This window comes from Lepidochelys olivacea (assembly GCF_965140295.1).
Source record: "Lepidochelys olivacea isolate rLepOli2 genome assembly, chromosome: 3".
Classification (NCBI taxonomy): Eukaryota; Metazoa; Chordata; order Testudines; family Cheloniidae; genus Lepidochelys; species Lepidochelys olivacea.
In genome coordinates this window covers 41,301,425-41,324,270 of record NC_140413.1, presented here as the reverse complement: position 1 = coordinate 41,324,270, position 22,846 = coordinate 41,301,425, and the positions used below count along the sequence as shown (strand labels likewise).

The 22,846-nt window shown below is 39.2% G+C and overlaps 1 protein-coding gene across 1 annotated transcript in view; it reads right to left on the bottom strand.

Annotated features, from left to right (window-relative positions):
* Nucleotides 1–22,846, bottom strand: part of MYOM2 (myomesin 2) — a gene marked incomplete at its 5' end in the record, with an annotated part of 101,813 nt that overhangs the window by 13,244 nt on the left and 65,723 nt on the right. Inside the window, 10 exons of the mRNA XM_084624909.1 lie at nucleotides 2,411–2,516; nucleotides 3,239–3,277; nucleotides 4,073–4,160; nucleotides 5,551–5,664; nucleotides 11,968–12,035; nucleotides 13,890–13,949; nucleotides 14,061–14,205; nucleotides 18,383–18,519; nucleotides 18,905–18,949; nucleotides 22,704–22,810. Coding sequence (XP_084481035.1) covers nucleotides 2,411–2,516; nucleotides 3,239–3,277; nucleotides 4,073–4,160; nucleotides 5,551–5,664; nucleotides 11,968–12,035; nucleotides 13,890–13,949; nucleotides 14,061–14,205; nucleotides 18,383–18,519; nucleotides 18,905–18,949; nucleotides 22,704–22,810 — 909 coding nt within the window. The remainder of the gene's footprint in view (nucleotides 1–2,410; nucleotides 2,517–3,238; nucleotides 3,278–4,072; nucleotides 4,161–5,550; nucleotides 5,665–11,967; nucleotides 12,036–13,889; nucleotides 13,950–14,060; nucleotides 14,206–18,382; nucleotides 18,520–18,904; nucleotides 18,950–22,703; nucleotides 22,811–22,846) is intronic.

Sequence of the window (22,846 nt, the reverse complement as noted above, 5' to 3'; positions counted from 1 at the left end):
GTGAAACTGGGAGGTTTCACAATCCTAATCCAGGCCATTTTGATTTTCCCATGGATCTATGAGAAGAAATATCTGTTGGGTTCCATCTATCTTCTTCTCCTTTTATGACCAGATGGCTCCCACCTACAGGTATCCATAACTCATACATCCTGTGGTGTCTTTGTGCCTTTGGCCCCTCAGGTTGAGACATCTTTTTTCCTCACTTATTTGTAAAGTTCCATGGCTTTTGGTGATCTGTGTTTGTGGATCAAGAAGCAAAGGTGAAGTGCAAATTTCTAAAGTAAAGTCTGGATAGGGTGCTTAGGGAATCCAGCCTATGCTTTGCTACACGACTATCAGAGATGGGATGGGACTCTGGGGGCTCAATATAATACTCTGTCATTGAGTCAGATTTCTATTTATTTCTATTTATTTGTTTCTAGAGGTGCCTGGAGCTCAGATGAGTGTATGTTCAGAGAGGTTTTTGGATGTGCAGAGTCTTGTGTATCATCGAGAGCAATCACTGGTGGCCTTGAGCCTGTGCGAGTCTATTTTTTCTTTGCTATAGTTAAGGTTGCAGTATGACTTTCATCTTAACCTCCTCAGAAAAAATCCTCTTTTGGGGGGCTGAATCTCTCCATGCTATCATCCCAAAGCTGAAGGGCTTGGGGGAAAGTACAAAGACTTTTTTTTCAGCTGTTAGTTGTCAGTGCATTTTTTTAAAAGTAGATATTTTCCACTCAAAAATAACAAAGAAAAGTACAAAAATTTTGTGCGAACAAAGTATTTCAAAAAGAGCTGAACTTCATATATGGCTTGCAAAAACATTCAGTTATACTCTCCTATTGCAACCAGATAGTTATACTGCCAATGAACAGGGAAAGGCAGAGAAATATACACTAGGAAACTACACTACATATCAGAGGCCATGTTGTGCCATTCCTTTTAAGAAAACTTCCCAATTACAATAAATCAATAAGGAGGTCTTAAAAAATATTGATGTAATTATATTGCTCCAGACTATTTCCTAAACTTTCTCTTGTCTCCCATTAGCCAAACTTAATTTAACATAGTCTATCCTTCCTTCCTTCTCCTCAATCATATTTGCCCTGGATTAATTTTTAAATTGATAAAGTCAGGATTATCCTCTCTTTGACTGAATAAATAATTTGTCCAAACAGGATTGATTTGGCCTCATACCTACAAAGAGCTACCTTGATGAGAAAAGGAATTTTTTCAGCACTCTTACCATTTCGGAAGAGAACTAGCTTTAGCTCACTAGACCAGATAGATATCTGCCAAGAAACTATGTTATGCTCCCCACTGAGCAATGAGCGGATGATTGCATGCTGGCTTTAGGATTTGTATGCAGTGTGGTGGATGATTCAGTGCTGACTGGGAATTTGCATGCTATGCTATGTGCTGGGCTGATGAAAAACAAAGATTGTTTACCCTCCTTCTAAGAATGGGTAGCTGGAATTTAATTTAAAATAGAAAGTCAGTATTTTTTCAGTCTTTGATTTAACTCTAAATAATTCTGATTTATAATAATTCTGTTCATAGCAGGATTGCAATTTCCTTTCTGGCTTAGCTATAGCTACTTTTTTATTTTAAAAGACAAAATTGTGCGCAAAGCATATTATGCAATTGGGCACATTTCTAATATGTGTGTATATATATATATAAGTCTGTTGATGCCTCCACTTTGCCAGTGTTCTGTTTTCTGGACTTCTACCCATATGCACTGGATAAGGGTTTGGCGTAAACTGCCTTAAATCTTAAGTACCTGTAGCATGAGCCAAGGTGAATAGGCAAATAGTTTTTCTGCTTTTTAAGTCATATGAACAACACATTTGTTCAAAGGGTGAAACTTATTTGTTACTAAGCTCACCTTATGAACAGTCTTTATAGATGCTCTCCTTGTGCTCCTTGAACCCAATTCAGTACTGTTACTCCCATTGTGTGGCTGTGTTTCTTAATGAAAATCAATGGCTTTACATGAGCATAAAACTGGGGTAATGTGTTGCTGACTAAGGCCCTTTCTGTCCAATTCAAACTACTTAATTTCCTACACACCCTTTGGTGAATATCAAGGAATTACTGCGTTTAAAAATGCTGTCCTGCAAACCCTCCTTTTCTGTGGATAAAACAATTGACCGGAACTTTGGAGACCTTCTGTTCCTGGCTCTGCAACAGACATCCTTTGTGACCTTGGGCAAGCCACTTGATATCTCTGTACCTTCGTTTCCCCCTCTGTAAAATGGGAATGATAACACTTTCTTCTCTTACAGGAGCATTGGGATGATCAATGGTATGGGAGGTGCTATCTGAATGTCATAAAAAGGATAATAAATAAAAATAAACCCTGCAGACTTAGCATCTATTTAAATCTCCCACTGAATTCAGGGTCTGGCCAGCCACTCTCACTTACTTCTGATACCAATTAGCTTTCATTTCATCTGCATAGTACTTCAGGAAACATTGAAGTCTTATTCCTTCTGGAGTGCAGTGGACCTTCAGTGGAGAAGCAGATTTACCTGCATAAAATAAAACATATTCCGATAAAGAACACAGTGTATTGTAGTGCAAAGAGACAAATCGGGCTTTCATAATACTTGCCCTCTCGACACATGGGTTCACCTACAAAAACTACAATTATAATTAGGAAATAGTTATTATCTTGGGGTCAAGGTCCTCAACTGGTGTAGACTGGCATAGTTTGTTGATTTCAATGGAGCTATGCTAATTTACACCTGCTCAGGGTCTGGTCCAGTATCATTCTTCTGTTGCCGTTTATTAAGTTTATTACTAATATGATTATTTTAAAAGTAATAAACTATTTGTATAAAGATCATTAAATAATATTGATCTGATACTGATTTCACACCTATTTTACACAGATGCAGCTCTGTTGGAACCTTGGAGTAACTCCAGAGTTGCATCAGTGTTAGTAGGATCAGAATCAGACCCTCTCTATATTGTATAAATGGTCATTTGTTTACCTGAGTCTAATGTGAAGAAAACTATAAACTATAGTCCTAAGACATTTATAGTAATTAAACAATACAAGCCAGGTGGAATAATACTTTGTTCCCCTTTAATAAAGTCAATTAGCAAAATCATATCCCTATTTAGAAACTTAATAATGTGCCCATAATAGGATATGCATTGTGACTCCCAGAGATTTCCTGCTTGCCCCAGGCTCTCATAATTTTAATATCAAAATATTACATGAAAGTCAGAGACAGCATTTACTTACCAATGACTCTGCTCATTGCCAGGATTATATCATCAAACACTGAGGAGAAGAAAAAAGGAAACATACCAACAAACTGTAAATTTTTTTCAGAATATAGCCTTGCTATGTTTAAAGTGATATGGAAAATCACCATATTAGGGGAAAAAAAGAAATTGTAGTAGTTATGTAGAAACATTTATGTTGGCAATAAATCATTCTATATTACTCACATATTTTAACTAACTCTGACACCATTTTACTGAGCAATGTGTGGGAATACACATTAAACTGGAACAGTCCACCACTATCTCAATCATTTTTCATGACATATAAACCCTTCTTTTGCTGCCTGTGATCTAAGCTGGTATTTTGGACCAGATTTTTGGACCAAAACTTTTTCACTAGGAGGGTGGTGAAACACTGGAATGTGTTACCTAGGAAGGTGGTGGAATCTCCTTCTTTAGAAGTTTTTAAGGTCAGGCTTGACAAAGCCCTGGCTGGGATGATTTGGTTGGGGATTGGTCCTGCTTTGAGCAGGGGGTTGGACTAGATGACCTCCCGAGGTCCCTTCCAACCCTGATAGTCTATGATTCTGCCTCCTTTATTAATGCGTATTTCCCTCCAAGAATAGTTGAGGAAATCTACTTGAGGAAGAATGCTTGGCTCAGTCCAAGATTGAAGGAATTTGGTCCAGAGCCTATATGGTTTCTGAGTCCTCTAAAAAACAGCAAAAGCTTTGAAATTAGACAGAGCACAAGAGTTTCCTGTGTTATCCATTTGCAAGGGAAGATGCCTTACCATCTTTTGAAGAATTGTTAGTCATGCATTACTTCACTATAAAAAATTGAGCTTTACCTTTTCCTGATATATCAAGAGTAGTCACATCCTGACCTCTGTCATCTGACACTGTTGCCTTATATTCACCTTGATTCTTTTTAGACAACTAGAAATAAAACATGGCACATTTACTGTATAACTGAAATTAGAGCTGGAGATATAAGCAAGTACTAGACCATTTTCTATATCAAGGATCTTATTTTGAATTGTTTCAACATTCACATGTGCTAAATCACTAATGCTATACTATAAACAAAGTTAGCTCAATTATCTATCAAAAGGTTGCTTCTCTCTGATGTTCCATATAAACAAATACATATGGCCTGATTCTGATCAGTGTAAACCAAGAGTAGTTTAGTGAGATCCAAAAGTCAATCAAGTCTAAAAAAGATACTAATAATGGGTAACTTCAATTATTGATGTATAAACTAGTCAAATGGGACACATCATTGGGACGAAGTTTAGAGACACAACTTCTCTTCAGACAAAATTATTGCTTTTAGGAACATTTCATTCTAGAGCACGTAAGAGGCCTCAATATTCCTGATTTAGTCCCATTAGCACCCCACATTTGGTTCAAGAAGTAACTGTTGTTGAATAACTGTAGTTGAATAATAGCTAAGCAATAGCGACCACAGTATAAATAAATTCAATATCCCCAGAGAAGTTACACTATGATTTAGAAAGGGGGATTTTTTTTTTAAATGAGGAAGCTGGTCAAAGTCAAAAGTGGGGAAATCTAAATATTTGGACTTAGCATGGAGGTTACATAATAGAATCATAAGTCCTAAACAAAAACAGAAGCAGGAAAACAGGAGGAAAATCAAAGTGTATCTAAATGTCAAGGCACAAGAAGTTATTCAAGCCAAACAGATATCCTTCAGGAAGTATTAACCCAGCACAATTGAAGCCAAGAGAAAGCACATAAACTATTGCATATAAATTGTAAGTTGGAAATTAGAAAAGCTAATGGGGACTTTGAAGGGCAAATAACCAAAGATAAAATAAAGTGACAGGGAACGCAATCAAAGCAGGAAATGTGCAAGGGATCACTGGGTCTTCTGGACTACTAGGGAGCAGTGGGGGCAATTAAGGAGGATGAGGCCATTACAGAGAAGCAAACATAATCTTTTTACATGAGTCTTCACTGTAATGGATGCTGGGGAGATTCCTACCTCAGACCTATTCATTTCAGGCAGTAAAAATGAGACACTGTCAGAGATGAGAGGTTTGACCAAATTGATAAATTAAGGAGCAACAAGTCATCAGGACCACATCATATTCATACACGAGTCCTGAAGGAACTGGTTGAGCAGATAATAAAAATGGGCAATCTCTTATTAGCGCTAGCTCTTATGCCAGCAAACTAGAGAGTAGCAAATGTACCTTCATTCAAAATGGTCCATAGAAATACTATAGTGACACTTGTCTTAGGACTCAACCTGGTAAAATGCTATGCAGAAATTGTCACTGCTAATTGGTAGATTATATCATACCCTTGGAATAGCTAGCTGGCACACTCCTTTCTGTAAATCAGGCAACTCTTTAACCTCAAGCCCAGAACCATCCTTGTACCATTTGAAAAATGTCTCCTTCTTAGTGTTTGCCACCTGCACAACAGAAAAAGCATATATTATTATATGTTGACATAAATATATATATCATAGATATATAAATATATCTCCATTTAACTGTATTTGCAATACAAGAGGATACATTTTGCTATTATCTATTGTGTAGATCAGATAAGCAGAGTATGGAACCATTACAATCAAATTGCATTGGGCCAAATCTTTGTCCTAACACATCTGTAGCATACAGATTCTGTGGCCTGAGTTCCACGGCCTGTCCTGACTCTGGTTACATAGCACTACAGAATCCCAATGGGCATTCCAGAGCTGCACCCATTCCACATCAGCACTAATTTCTACTCTCTGCCTAGGAGGCAGAGTCTGGTACAATTCTTTCGGGCCTATGTACATTATGTGGCAGAGTCCAATCCCCACCAAGGCCCACTTACATTGCTTTGGCAGGGGTCTTAAAGGCAGCAGGGGCAGTGCCAAAATAATTCCCCCAGGCTGGGTTGACTCAGGGGCAACATGTGCAGCCATACATCAACCTGCTAGGGTCATGCTGGGGGAGTAGCCAGGGATGAGAAGGGGCAGTTATGGGTGGAAGGGGAAGTGGCTGGATCATTTTGTGCTCTGGTTGTTCTGGCTACAAAATTATCCAATGGCAGCTGGGAGGAAGGCTCAGGAGGTTGGAGTGACCTTGAAGCAGCAGTGGCCTTTCAGCAGTAACAATGGAGAAAGAGACTACAGCTGCGGTTTCAGCGTTGCTTTATGTTTGAAATATAGCTGTGTATCAGGTGACACTTAGAATACTGCTGGATGGGCGAGTTTAATGTGTGATTTCAAAGAAGCAGTTAAAAGGAGAGTGACTAGAAGCAGAAGTTCAGCACTCTTTAGAGGTGCTGCCAATGTAATTTTGATGTTGTTTTATGTCATTTCGCAGGTCTCTCACTAAAAGATTTGTCACTCAGAGTTTTGCAAGCTGCACTGTTTCATGTTGGTTGCATTCACATACTAAATAAAGACACACCAGTGTCATAAAATTAAAGGTAGGTCTAATAAAAGGTTGCTGGGTTTCAGCAGATGCACTCTTACCTAACACGGTTAAGCATTCAACCTGGGCACATTTTGGAGAGCTAAACTAAGACAGCAAGGAACCCTGAGTTCAGAGCTTAGAAGATAAAATGAAAGAGAAACTGATAATTCAAATCTATGGTTATAAAATAATCTGGTAATAATATGGTAATAAAAAAATCTATGATTATAAAAGCAAGCTTGTGACTTCTCTTTATTGTGTATTTGTACATCTCTTTCCTGTGCCCCTGAACAAACAGGACCTACAATTGCATGCCTAGTTCTTAAAGTTGGTTTTGATTTTTTTGTACTAATTGCACAAGTTGTGGGCAATGATTACTGCAATGAATTTCTTGCAAAGTCAGTGGGGCAATGCCAGCTTACCCCAGCTAAGCATTTGGCCCACTGTTTGGAAGTCTTCTTGGCGGCCTGCAAGAGTGGTTTATTCGCTACATAGTGTCTAATTCATGATCTCAGTGAGTGAATGGGATACAAACGATGTGTGAAATGTAGTAAATTTTTCTTGCATTTTCTTTATTCTTTTGTTAATCACTGGAAGATGTGAGTGTTGGTTGTTGCTGAGCTACTAATGAGAGAAAGTTATTTACCTTATAGTAACTGGAGGTTCTTTGAGATATGTGGTCCCTATCTGTATTCCACTCTGGGTGTGCATGCACTCCATACACCCAGAGCCAGAGAATCATTGGTCTGAATATGCACTCTTGCACACCTTGTGCCTCTGATCAAGGAGATAAAGGACAGGGCAGACTGACTACCTCTTCAGCTCCTTCTCTACCATGAACCAAAATACAACCCGAAGCAGAAGGGAAGGAGGTCAGGAGTGAAATATATATGGGAACCACACATCTCGAAGAACTTTTAATTGCTATAAAGTAAATACTTTCTCTTCTTCTTTGAGTGCTGGTCCCAATGTGTATTCCACTATGGGTGAATGACAAGCAGCACTCAAGTAGAAGGAGGGTGTGAGGATTAAGGTGGCACAGCCAAATGAAGGACCACTATTCCAAAAGATGCATCAGCAGAGTCCTGTACCCTGGCACAATGTCTCACAAACGTGTGGATAAAACTCCATGTAACTGTTTTGCAGCTATCAAGTAGAGGCACTTTTTGAATTGATGCCACTGATGTGCACTCTTGTGGAATGAGCCCTTATCCCAAGAGAAGGGGGAAATCAGTCAGCTGACAGCAGAGCAAAATACAGCCCAAGATCCAGTTTGAGAGAATATAGTCTAACCCGAAACTCTTTCTGCTGTGGTGACAGATAGTCTAGGAGACTTTCTGATTGTTTATGTTCTCTGCAGGTAAAAGGCCATGGCTGACTGAACATCAAGAGAACGGAGCCTCCTTTCTTCTGAATATGCATGACATTCTGGAATTTACTGGTGCAGGTGAAATGCAAACTACATTGGGGGTGAATTTAATGAAACTTTGTCCCTATGGAATATAGTAAATCTGTCATCAGGACTCCAAGCTCACCAATCCTCCTGGCTGAGGTGATCGCTACCAGGAATACAACTTGAATGGAAAGGAGAGACATGGAGCCAGAACCTAATGGTTCAAAGGGAGGCTTAGCAAGGACCTGGCTTTTTTTATTGGCAGAAGGCTTTGATTAGGCCTTTCCAGAATCTGCAATTCAGTGGCTGTGCAAAGATCAAGATACCCTGTGAAGGTGGATGGTATGCATTGATTGCTACCAAGTGGACTCATAAGGAGTTGATAGACAAATCTTAAGGAAAGTATATAGACAAAAATAAGAGTCATATAGGCAGCTTCTGGGTGTATATTTGATGCACCCAGATAGAAAAATGTCTCCAGTTGGCTAGGTAACATTTTCTAGTGGAATCCTTTTACTATTAGAAAAGATGTTCAGTACAGTTTCACCGCATGATCATTCTGAGGATAATGCCCATCCAAAAACCAAGCCCTGAAATGAAGCAGAAGGTGGTTGGGATGCTTGAATTTGCTGTTTCACTGCATCAGGAGACAGGAAAATATCAGAAATATGATCGGTGCCCAAGATAACATGCATGGGAGGCTCAGAAACCAAAATTGTCTGGGCCAGTTGGGGGCAAGGAGAATGACTCATGTTCTGTCCTGCTGAATTATTTGTAAGACCCAACATAGGAGTGGTAGTGGAAGGAAGGTATCGTTCAAGTGATCTGACCATGAAAGAAGTAGAGCATCACCTCTGGAGCAGTATATGCCACACTTCCTGTTCATTTTGGGAGGCAAACAGGTTTCTGGTGGGGGTCCCCCACTAAGTAAAAATATTATTCATCACAGAGTCGTGTAGCTCCAACTTGTGATCAACAGCAAAATGTTTGCTGAGAGAGTACACTAGGTTCCCTGAGAGGCAGACTGCCAATAGGGTGATCCGATTGTGTGATGTCTGACATTATGAGGGCCTGGTGACCTTAAATGAATGGGTGAAAGGCTTCTCAAGCCCTTTGAACTGCTTGCAATTCCAGAATATTGATGTACATCTTGGACTTTTGGGATGTCCAGGTGCTCTGTGCTGTACAGTGTTCGTGTGGGCTCCCCAACCCAACAGGGAGGCATCTGTAATGGTCATCCTATGTGGTGAGGAGGCAAGGAATGAAACGCCCACACATACCCAGTGGGGATTTTTCTACCATAGCAGGGATATTAGTTTGGTGGGAACAGTAACTATGGTGCTCCTGGACTGCAGATTTGGTAAGTACACTGTTTGAGGCCAGGCTTGCAGGCAACCAATGTGGAACTTGGCAAAAAGCATGACCTAAGTGCATGAAGCCATATGATCCAGGAGAGAAAGAGAGACAACTCTTGACAAGTTCTAAAGAGTTTCTTATGACCTGGTCTATGAGATTGTTCATTGCCTGAAACCTGTCCATAGGCAGGTAAGCCCTTGCTGTGATTGTATTTAAGGACATCCCAATAAAGTCTAAAGTCTGTGTTAGGGTGAGGATGGACTTTTTGGAGTTTGCATTGACCCCTAAAGAGAAAAGAAGTTGCAGCATTGGCAACGTCAACTCACAGGCTCTTCGCATGTCCTGGCAACAAGAAGCCAGACGTTGAGACAGGAGACAAACATGAAACCATGGCATCTGATATAGACTGCTACCTCAGAGAACACCTTGGTAAAGACCCTGGGGGAGGCAAAAGGGAGTACTCTGTAATGAAAGTGGTTGGTGCACACCATGAATCTGAGAAACCTCCCAAGAGCGGGGTGGATGTCCATGTGAATGTAGGCGCCATTCATATCAAGAGCTGAAAACCACGTCTTTCTCCAGGGATGGAATTATAGATGCCAATATGACCATCTGAAACTTTAGTCTGAGAATACAACTGTTGAGATGGCAAGGATCAAGAACGGGTCTCCAACTGCTCTTCTTTTGGGTACTAGGAAGTACATTGAGTGAAAACCCCACATTTGGTACTCGAAAGGAACCCACTCTATTGCTCCTTGCTGTAAGAGGGATTCTACTTCTTGTTTAAGAATCTTCTCAGGAGAGTAGCCCCCAAAAGGGGGTGGGAAAGGAGATATTGGAGGTAGTACAGATGTAAACTCTATTGTATAGCCAGAATGCATGACATTCAGAACCTATTTATCCATTGTTATTTCACTCTAGGTGTTGAAAAATAGTGCTAGACAAACCCAAACAAGTGCATGGGGATCAGCGGGTGTTGAACTTAGTGGTTTGCAGCTCTTGATCTCCCATCAAAAAATAACACTTAGCTGAGGGTTGGGGTTGGGATTGGGATGAAGAATCTGCTGTGGAAGATGTGGGGCTTTTGAACCCTGTGTCTCTTTTGGGGTGGCTCATAAGGTCTCTGGTGGTAGAATTGAGTCATTGGTCTAGGCTTGTATGATTGCCTATGAATTTTTCTGTTGGGGGCAGGAGTATATATATCCAGGTAGTGAAAGGTGTCTCTGGAATTCTTCAGGGTGTGCAAAGACACATCTCTCTTCTGGCTAAACAGATGAGTCTCATCAAGGGGCAGGTCTTCAGTTGGTGTTCTGAACCTCTCTGGAACCACTGAAGCATGAAACCTTGATTCCCTGCACTACATTATAAAGGCAGAAGCCATCACCCTTGGAGATGTATCAGCTCTATCTACCACTGATGGAAAAGTAGCCCTGGCAACCATCTTGCCTTCTTCTATGAGAGCCTAGAAATTAACTCCGTCCTTCTGGTACTACCCTATTGTAAGGGTTTAAAGTGAGTGTAGTGTACTCGATGGCACCTGCTTCGCTCAGTATATATAGAGGACATAGCTCAGAGCATGACTTGGGTGGGAGAAGGTGTGAGTGGATCATGGCACACTTCAGCTATCTCTGGCTAGAGGAATGGTCCTTAGGGTGCTGTGCTAGCCAATATATGTTAGAGACAGGCATGTGGCTGCTCTAATTTGTACCAGAGGGCAGTTCAGCTCCAGGACTGGGAGAAGCAGAATGGCGGTTTAGAGGCACTTTTGCCTCCCCACACAGTTATGCTGGGCAGGAGCTGAAGCTAAAGTCCTATGTGTGTTCACAGATAATTTGTGAACAGAAAAAAAAGCTACTAAATGTGTAAGATAAATTACTCATAATGAATTATTCAATCAACTCTAATTAGAAACCCAAAACCTATTAAAAATGAGTAGTTAAAACTAATACAAAAGTGTCTGCGCTGCTCAAAAAGCAGTGAACATCCTGAGTTTGATGTTTCCCAAATTAAATCCTTTTAATTATTCATTACTCTCATTATGAGTTCTTATAAAAAGTAAAGCAACTAGAATAGTCAAGCCTCCTAGAACAGCATATAAGGACAATTAATGACAGTAAGAGCTTTCTCAGAACTCCGTATACATTACTTTGAAATTAAGATGTTACTTTTTCAAAACCATTGACTGAAAATATGAGAAGTCCTGTTTTGTCATCTAAATTCATACAAGAAATATTTGTTTGCTTAGCTCACTATCAAAAACAAATAATATTTAAAAATGCATCATCTACATAGATTCATAGATAGATTCATAGATATTAAGGTCAGAAGGGACCATTATGATCATCTAGTCCGACCTCCTGCACGACGCAGGCCACAGAATCTCACCCACCGACTCCTGTAACAAACCTCTAACCTATATCTGAGCTACAGAAGTTCTCAAAGCATGGTTTAAAGACTTCAAGGAGCAGAGAATCCTCCAGCAAGTTACTGTTATCTCACATATTATTGTGAGATTTATAAAACTGCCTGGAAAATGTTTCCAAATATGTTTTCTCACCTTACAGACAAGTAAAACCTCACAATCTTCTGTAACTTCCCAGTATAAATACTCCAGAAAATGAGGACCTGGGAAACAAAATGAATATAAAACATATGCTATGGAACCTACAAGGGAACACTTCTCACTTCAGTGTGAGCAGGGGAAAGTAGATGTTGATCCAATAGAAAGTAGATCCAGGAGCCTTGGTCCCAGTCGTTCATGAACTACATATTTCCTAAAGGAGAAACCTTTCAATGGGTGTTTGTCTTATTGATGTGGGATACAGAAGGGAAAAAAAAAGTGGGACCCATCTTAGTTTGCAGCTGAGGAGATGTACCATTCCCAAATGCACTACAGCTTACTGAGTGAGACAAATAAAGTCCTTAAATTTGATATTACCCAGTTGCCAACTAAGCATACGAAAGAGATAGAATAGGGTTACCAATAAATGTCCAGATGAAATATTTACTGGAGAGGGAATTGGAGAATAAACAAGTGTCTCAAAATGCTCACCCAATTATATGTTCAAAGCAAAAATCCTTGACCAAACATTATTTTTCCAAATTACATTAAATGAAACATTATTTAAATAATGTTCTAATATTGCTAAAGAGAAATCTGAACTACTTGTGTTCCCCCATAATCTACTCCAATCCTGCAAATAGGCATGCCAATGAGTAGCTTTCCTGACAGGCACAGTCCCTTCCTTTGAAGTCAGTGGGATGACTCATGTGAATAAAGTTATGCATATGTTTAAGTGTTTGCAAGATCAGAACCTAACAACATAAATTTAATGTCTGATCCTATGAGATGTTGAGTCCCTACAACTCCCACTGAAATCAATGAGGGTTGGCAGTGCTCAGCTCCTCACAGGAAAAAATCCTTGGAGCTTGTGCATTGAAGGGAATATTTTGTATCTTCGTTCATAAGACTTTAGATAAACCAACACAGAAAATACAAAATTACATTATTTATGCAGATATACTAGGGATATCAATAAAAATAGGTGGATTAGCAGGGAGATGACAGGATGAACTAATAGGTTTTTGCCATCTCTAATTTTTGTGATTCTGCTAGCTGGTGTCCTGAGATTAGTACTTATACAAAGGTACTTATGCAAACTTTGGAGCAAATAAAATAAGCAATATTTTTTCAAACATTCTAAATAACATACACTTAATAAATTATAATTATAAATTACAACTAGAATGAAAATATTTTAAAAGAAGGATTTAACAGCTATGTATTCTGAATTAGACATCTAACTAGTATGCTAATTTCCTTGAACTGCAAAAATTATTCTTGATTTGAATTCTAATAAAATGTAGACTGAACTTTATACAAAGAAAATAATAGGTGCACATTTGGGGCCCAGTCCTCTATTCTTTGTTGGAGTTTTGCCTATCCAAGGACTACAGGATGAATTTGACACTACACTTTGCACATATGAATACACCCCTCTCTCCCCCCCCACCCCACACACAGATACTGATCAATGATATCAATGGAACTACTTGCATGCTTAAAATTAAGCACATACTGAAATGCTTTGCTGGATCAGACAGAGCCTACAGTAGGATCCCACACCCGTTAATTCAGAAGAGAACTTCTTATAAGGTCCCCAACTTTACCTGCCCTGCACTTGTGTGATCATCACATAGTGGAAGCTCTACCACAAACTGAGAGCAGTAAATGACCCTAAGAAAGCATAATCATGGTTTCTGATAGTGTGTGCAAATGTGTTTAAAGCAGACTTCTTGGGAAATAGTGTGTGTAATATAGACTTCTTAGGAAATAGAATGCAAAGTGTTCAGTATGTCCTGCATGGTGTTCTCAACTCCTATTGATGTCAAGGGGAGTTGAGGACACTCATCATTCACAAGAGGTGCTCCGTTAGCTGCAAAAATTCAGCCCTAAGTCACCAGCCCTTCCTCTCTTACCTTGTTTCCGGAGATACTCCTTTCTCTGGAGCTCAGCCTCAGCCAATACAGCCTTGAATGCTAAATTAATGGTAGAAAAGTATTAAAAAATGTTAGTTGCTGAAGAACTCAAAAGAATAATTGAAGTGCTTTATTTTTCATAGGCTGAGCCAAATGTTTCAGGGAACTTACCATCTCCAATGAGAACTAATGAAGACTGGTTCTTGGCATTTCCATCTTCAATTTGTACAGTGTAAGTTCCTTCATTTTCAATTGTAAATTGGTCCATCAGCATCTCAATAATGCCATTTGAATAGTCACACTTAATTCTATGGTGCTGGAATTACATAGCATTACAGTAGGTAAGTATAGCTACACAACGCGATGTGTAATGCAATTTATTTATAATTCCCTAACATACCAGTCATTACCATATTCATTTGCTGATTTTATGTCCCAATTGCCTATTCTTCACCTCTTACTATGAAGCTTTCTGGGGCAGGCCCTGTCTCTTTATTTGTTTTTGTACAGTACCCAGTACAATGGGGCCTCTCTGCTACTATGATATGAATGTTCAATAATCGTAACAACAATTCTTTTTTCACCACTTATAAATCTAAGTGTAATGGACCATGCTGGCTTCGTGTGAATGAGTAGTTGGCCCACAGAGTGGATACTATGAAGTCTACTACTGGCTTCAATACTGCAAAGATATCAGCCAGCATGGAGCTTTATTCCTGAGTAGAGTTCCACTGAGGCCAGCTGGAAGGTCGAGGTTAAGAGAAATATCTTCACACTGTAGATAGAACTACTATAACCAATCCAAAGAGCAGAACTTGGCAGTTGGTTGTAGGGTCCCTGGGCTGGAACCCCATGCAGTGAGAAGCCCTGGGTTCCCCTACCAGCCACCAAGGAAGCTAGCATGAAGAAGGGGGCAAGGATAACAGAGAGCCCTGAGAAAAGACACTGAGGACCACAAGGCCCAGAGTCAGAGCCAAAGGTCTGATACAAAGTGTTGGACTTTTTTTGTAGTATTTTTCTGATACCCCGGAAGGGATAGACTAAATCATGACCTGGCCAGAGGGTTGAGTTACAGGAAAAGACACCACTGCAGTGAAGAAGCAATGGTCTGCAGGGGGCTACCAGATGGGGAGAGAGCTGCTATGTTACGACTGGCCACGAGGAGGCAGTGAGTGAATTCTTCCATAGGCTGCAAAGAAGATGTGGGAAAGGAAACAAGATGGCATCATTTTGGAAAGAAAACTGTGTACATGAGATTAAGGGTATGTCTATACTGCAGTCATGTGGCCATGGCTTCACTGTTCCAGTACCTGAGCTCGCTAGATTAAAGTGAGCTCAGACATGTCTACTCAAGATACTATTATACCTCATGATTGCAGTACAGATGTACCCTACTACAGATTAGATTATTACATTACACTCATTATGAGATGGATCTTGGTCCAGTTAAATGGAGTGGCCTTTCAATACTGAATGGGAGCAGTATTAGACCCTGTATTTTTAATAATCATTACTGACATTTTCAAAAGTACAAATTATACAAGGGAAATACTTATGGCATGTTGTGGTAAAGAGCTGAGCTCTCTCAACTTCCAGTGGAATCAAGTGGCTCACAGAAACAGGTCTTAAACATATAAACAATAGTGAGCACATATGCCATTCAATAAAGAAAATAAAGATCTAAAAATAAATAGAGGGAAACTGAAAATATGAACAAAATTATAAATGCAATAAATAAAGCAAAATAAGAAGCTACATTATTTGATATGAAACATAAAAAAGTTATAGCAGAATAAATGAAATGCAAAAAAAAATAAACAAACAGGCATGGAAAGCACATTAACAAAAGGGGAATCAACTACTGCCAAACAATATGAAGGAATCCAAAGAGAGCTGGACAAGTTTGGAGCAACAAGTGAGGGAGATGATTTTGTGTCAGCGTTTTGGATGGATTGAAGAGAGGTAAGGTGCCAGGATCACGGGCACGATGGGAAGAGGTTACAGTAGTCAAGGTGACGATCTTGGAGGTACCGTTGAGAAAAAACTGGTGGGTTTGACGTGGAGTGAGAAAGAGAGCATGGGTCTACAAATTACAGAATCCTGAGGAACAGAAAGGATGGAAGAGCTGCTAACAGAAATAGAAAAGAAAGATAGGTTCAGATTAATTTCCCATATAAAGTCCTTACTTATGTGAAGAGTTCCACTAAAATCAATGTGCCTACTAGTATCAATAACAACTTGTGTCAAGAAGAGTTAGCAGGATCAGGCCTTTACTTGTTAAGAACAAGAGGCCATTTTGAAAAATAGATTACTGGTACTGAAATCTGAAGGTTTAATTTAAAATATCAAGGAAGCAACTATGAAATGAATGTCATGGGAAAAAATAATGAAGGGAGAAGTAAAGAAAGAACCAGTATGATAACTAGAGTATTTATTAATGGAATGACATACAGAGAGGAGAATATGTACATTATTTGCACATAATTACAATGGAGATGTGGTCATAAAATCTGGATGTTGACTTCTTTCTTTGAACATACATAGTAAAGTAATATCACAGGATAAAGGAGAATTGGCTCAGTCACCACATTAAACAGGACATTGGCATATATAATCAAAGTCTGTAGGTAAAGAAGGTACAAAAGAGTTGGTGGTCATGATTAAAAAGAGGGATTTGTGTGTGAAATGAAGAGAAGCTACATGTTATGCATTAAATTAAGTATCAAGCAGTACAACTAAATCAAGAAAACATTTCTCTTGGTCTCTGATTCCAGACCCTGTACTCATTGAAGTCAATGGCAAAATGCCCACTGATTTCAATGGTACAGAAACAGACCCAAGAGAGAAAACTAAATTGGTGTTTCCAGCAGTAGAAAGGAAATTAGAAAAGGGAAAATAAAAAGGCTCAATCTTGTCCTTTTTCTTGCTTCTTGAATTTGTTATATTTCTTACTTTTGGGCACAGGGAGCAAGATTAAAATGACTAAACAGTGCCAGTTAATTCCATTTTCACATTACTATATTTCAAACATCTTTCAGAAGTGGGACCAAAGGAAGTTTTCCCAATTAGGGCCCAGAAGAAAGTTATTTCATTCTCATCAATGACCAGAATCAAACTACATTCTCACCAGCACAATGGTCTATTGAACATGTTCACTGACTGCAGTCCAGTCTCTAGGCAGGTTTTGGAAAATAATTAGGCTTCGAGCTGTTGCCATTATGCAGCAAGATGAAGTTCAATGATTTTATGGGTACCATAAATACAAGACTTTTATGTGACTTTCCACAAAAATATCATCAATCTCCACAAGTAAATGTCACCTGTGGATTACTAATTAAAATGGTGAAATAATACAGCTCGACTGCAAGAGGCTATCTATGATGTCAACTCTTTCAAAACAGATGCACACTAAAAATAGATGAATCAGTTCTGTAAACAGTTCCAAATCCAGAATATTGAAACTTCAATAGATGCGAGTCATCTTTTATTCATGTTTTCAATGTTACAGTTTATTACTTCTCAAGAAAAGCTATAAGGGGGAAAGAAATTTATTATTCTAACAGAGAAATATTCTCTCTTAATCCTGTCAATATGTAATCCAGGGGAATGCTCTTTGCTCTCTAGGGTTTGCAAAAAATGCAGACAAACTTCTCTTATCAAAAATGTTTTCTGCAACCTAAGGGACAGATTAATCACTTTGAAGCCATAGCCATGCTGAGGGAGCAGTGTGAAAGCACCCCACCCCAGAAAGATTACTGCGGGGATTGTGTGGCAGACAGGCACAGACTCTCTGAATGCTGCTCTTTATGTACAGAGGGTGAGCAATGTGCTCCCCCCGGTGTGCTGGCCCTGCACTGCGACCTGATGGTTGGGGGGGTGGGCAGGGGAAAGAGCATGGTGCTTATCCTTACCCTTATCCTTCCCTGATCCCTTTACAGGGTCCATTGCAGTGAATGGTCTTAGTGCAGCAGTGCAAATGTAGGGGAAGCTCCTGCCTTACCCTTCTAGTGGCAAGGCAGCCCTGCAGATTATTGTTCTGATAATACTCTGCATAAATAATAAAAATTCCAACACATGGGAAGAGCTCCCCATAAAAACCTGCATAGCCACCACATTATCCTCCTTCAAATCCCTTCTTAAATCATACTTGTACTGTGATGCCTACAAAATATTTGGCAACGGCTGAGCAGTAGGCATACCATGACTGATGCTTATTACACCAAGTATGGTTATCTCAGTGTTACTTTGTTCTCCCCATCACTTGTTTGTCCAATTATCCCTAGCTTCCATATCTCAGAATATGCTTAAATTATAAGACCTTTGGGGGCAGGGCCTGTCACTTTATGAGTTGTGTATATAGTACTTAGCACAGTGGCATTCCTTCCAGGCACTACCAATACATCAACATTAATAATAGGGTAGACAATGCAGATTTAAGTAATTCACATGCAAAAGTGACGTAAAGGCAACTATAGCCTTCCACATGTACTTACATCACTGTTTACAACTTCTTTATCATTAATAACAAATCTGAAGCTGGCATTCGGTGACAAGCTCTCAGCTTGAACCCAGAAACGAACCTCTCCTTTATCAAACATCTCATAAGCTAATTCTGATTTCAGAGGAATTGCTACAAGAATAAAAGCAAGCAAAAGTCAATAATGCATGAACCCTTGTGAGCAAGAAGAGAGGAATAAAAAACAAAACTCTCCTGTACCCTTGTTATGCATTTTAAACCTTCTTTCTAGGAGTCAGAGCACGATCTCCACTACACCCTTAACGCAGTGTTTGAGGATTTTGCATAATAGACACCCTGCCAGTATGGACAACATCGAAGGACTCTTGAGTGATGAAGATTGCTATCAGATAAGAGCTAAAATTTGTTTTAAATTAATCAAAAGATAAGCAAGCAAATTTTGCTGTGAAAAATGAGACTGTCATTGTCCTTGGGAAGCACAGCCATCAATGTGTAATTGTTTCATGAACTGTCTATTAAATTCAGAAGTTCTACTTACTTGGGTTCTTTATATCATGGCTTAGTGTCATCAGACGTTCAAGCTCTGAAATTGTTAAAAAGTTTGAGGTATTAATTTATTCTGACAGAGTTAAAATGCAACTGTTAAAACAGTGTACAAATCAGCATCAATGCATAAATAATCTGCTTATGGCTTGTGGGAAAAATACTCCAAAAGTCTCTGAAAATTCAGGTCTCAAAAGCTAAATTTCAGAAGACAGGAAAAACTTAAAATTCTGGCCCATGGAGTTAGTAAGTTTTCATATTTAAAATGTATGAGAATGTAAGCATGGAGCTAAAACTCATTCTATGGGATTTACACTAAAGATATATAGGCATTATGCACCTAACCTGCATCTAACACCCTCTTTATCTGCTGACCTGGCTCACTGACGTATCATTTCCAAAAGGTTTCTTTGCTAAAACAGCTAGATTGAGAGCTGGTTGGTAGGAAAAGTTCAAATAGCAGTAAATCCTTATGAAGACTGTGTACCAGGCTAGGTTCCACATAGCTGGGAAATAGGACTAATCCTACTTAACATATTTATTACTGGTAGGGACTTGGAGGAAGAAACTAAGTGCATCATTTCAAAATTTACAGATAATACAAAGACAAGAGGAAACGATCCAGGATTTTAGGACACAGTGGAGGATTTAAAAAAGTTGCAGAGGATTTGATCTAGTTTTGGGAAATGTCTGGATAGCTAAGAGATTATTTTCAATGGTGGAATAAGTAAGGGGAAGAGCAGACAAAATACGTATGGGAAGAGCAGACAAAAAGTAAAATGATCATTCCATGTGTTAGTCATGGCAGAGGAAGAAAGGATTTAAGTTTAGTGGGGGAAATACTACCAGGGTTGGGTCACAGTGCATGGCTTTCAGCAAAAAAAGACTAGGAATGTGTTAGGGTGGCACACAGATGCTATGGTGATGGGCCCACTAAAAATACAATTGGATGCACAGATGGATCAGTGATATGTGTTAACTTAAAACTAATAATAACAATGATAAATTAAATATTCTAGACAAAGCCTTTAAAGGCTTTAAAGGCCTTTAAAAGCCACATCTTTAGTATGTACAGATGGGGTTGTCTAAGACTAGACAGATTAATAATGGCTATTCAGTGCCCCAAAACTTCATTAACTCAGAGTGAAGGTTGACCATCAATGCCTTTAGAGCATCAAGTGCACCTAGATCTAAGCCTGTGAATACCAGGAAATACAGAGTTAAGGTACACACCAGTCCTGCCCCTAAACCTTAATCCTGCCAAGCACTACTAGGGATACACTATAACTAGGTTTCAGAAAAACTGTCCTATAATGAGTAGGTGTAAGAAAAACTGCCCTATAATGAGTAAGACACAGTAAATGTGACTTATTACGCAGTGGGCTGTGATCTACAGAATTGTGCTCTCTCACTCATCTGTGTGGATTCCAGCTGCCCTTCACAGTTTTAGGGACAGCTATATTGATTGATCTAAGCTTACTTACAGCAGGTTGCCACAGTTCACACTATGATAGGAGAAGAGGTGCATCTACACCCAAAAGGATCATGGACCCCTCATTTCTGTGCTGAGTTAGATTGGTAATACAAGTACAGGGGCATAACAGTCTACTCTTGCCACGGCAATCTGTAGCAGTCCACTGGCATACATTACAGTGTACTACAGGACATAAGTAAGTGCAAGTGACATTCCAGAGTGAATAGTTAGGACAAGGGTCAAGGGACAGTAGAATCTGGCATCTCTGGGGTAGTTTGTGCAAAGTACATGAAGCGGTTGAATACAGGCACAACAATTTTTTAAACATCTGAATAATTATGTGGATTGCAGAATACTTAGAAAAATCAGCTCTTAGAGTAAATTGGTCTCAGCCTCACTACAGTGATGCTACTGTCCCGCAGTAATCAAGGATTGGGCGAACAGAGAAGGGAAAGTTAATGTATGGTATGAAAGATCTCTTGAAAGGGTTCAAGTGTGTTTCTCATGGAATAAATAAGTCTACAAGGTGACCTCATTACAGTTTCATAGGAAAAGAAAAAAAAATCCAGGAGTGGGATTTTCAGTGTCTGACTTAGGAGCACAAGTCCTGCTGATATTCAGTTACATTCAATGGGCCTAAGTCATTTAGGCACTTTTGAAAATCCCATCCCTAGATTTTTTCATATCTTCTGAAATTGTAATGAGATCATCTTTCAGTCTGTTTCACAAAATGCAGTGCAAGCACGCTTCATCCACCTAGGCACGTACTTGTGTTCCTAGCCTGTGCTATCCTGGCTTCAATGCTAGCTAGATTAATGCAGGTGTGAGTACATCTACCTGAGCTGCAATTGCCCCTCTGATTGCAGTGTACACATGAGCTAAGTCACTTAGCTCAAGTCCTTGGAGCACAAGTCCCATTGAATGTCCCACCTCTAATACTTGATTCCACCCACCTTTAATTTATTTTGAGTGTAAATCAAGTTTCCAGTTGAATTCTATGGGCTTTGGGTCAGCTTTAGATGCTTAAAAGAAAGCATATACATTATGTGACAATAATTGAAAGCTGTAAAATGTGAGGTTTGGGTTAGATCACAAGATGCATTACGAATCAGTTATTAGAAAGTAGGCAGATAATATTTGAAGGAAAAGATGAATGTAGATGAATAAAAAAATATAATTGGGAGGAAGATAGGAAGGTTCCCTGAATAGTAAAGCCTGCCTTAAAGTAGGAAGAAGTCTAGATCTAATCCAAAATTAATGGGCCAAATTATGCTGGGTCGTATATAGATGCAGCCACACAAGAGGCAGCCATAAAATACAACGTCTATTTGGGAGGACAACAACCAGAGCTGTCTGTAGCTGCTGATGGCATAAAAGGGTGACAGGGAAGGGTGTGACCAGATCACCACCCTCTAAGTACCGCAACAACTGCCAGGAGATCACTGGAGGGAGCATGGGTGTGACCCTTGCTAAAATGTAGCAAGTGAACCTCTCCAATACCCTCACCCTCCCAGCTTCCCTTGGATGGTGATGGGCACACTAAATAATGGCAACCCCAGTGAAGTAGAGCATAGCTACTCCAGATTTATGTCAAGGTAACTGAGAGAAGAATTTGGCCTAATATCTCAAGACACTGCTATTCAACTAATATAGTTCTTCCTCCTTCCTTCCCATTACAGCTCTGCATCTTAGACTTATAACCTAGTTCTATACATTTAACTCCAGAGGTTGTATCTGTATTTTTCAAACTATTTAAGTCACTTTGGATAGTGTATAGGATTTTGAATTTAGGTTAATTAGCTGTTACATGGTTGATTATTAAAGACACATACTATGGGCCAGCTTTTCAGAGCATGTTAACTGTAGAATTAGGGACATAAGTTCACCAAATAGTGCACACAGCTAATTGGATTTTCAGAAGCTTAACTGAATTGCTCATGCAATTGAAACTACCAGATTTTTTTTGGTAGTGTTTTTTTGTTTTGTTTTCTTGCAGATTTTATTGCATCCTTGCATTACAGTAAATTTGAAAATTAATACTAATTGTGTACAACCTTTATCTTTTTTTTAATTAACTATTTCCTTACGTACACAATGCTGAAATTTCACTTGTATGCTAACCAGGAAAATAGACAGCCACTCCCAGAATGCCTGTTCATTCATATTTATTTTGCTCTTCTGCACAAAATAGAATGGGTGCTTTAGTGTCAGGAACCATAAGTAACTTCTTATGAAATTACCTAGTTTGCTTGTACATCTGGTTTTCTTAATATAGCCCCACAAATAAAGAGAGGCAGTGCTTAAATAATAGTGCTCTTACCTTTCTCATCCATTTTAAAGCTGGATGAGATGCCATCTGTGTCACTAACAGCTACAGAATAGGTTCCCAAGTCCATTTTATCAGGATTTTTGAAGTACAACTTAGAACTAAAGAAATCATTAAAAATATATATATATACACAG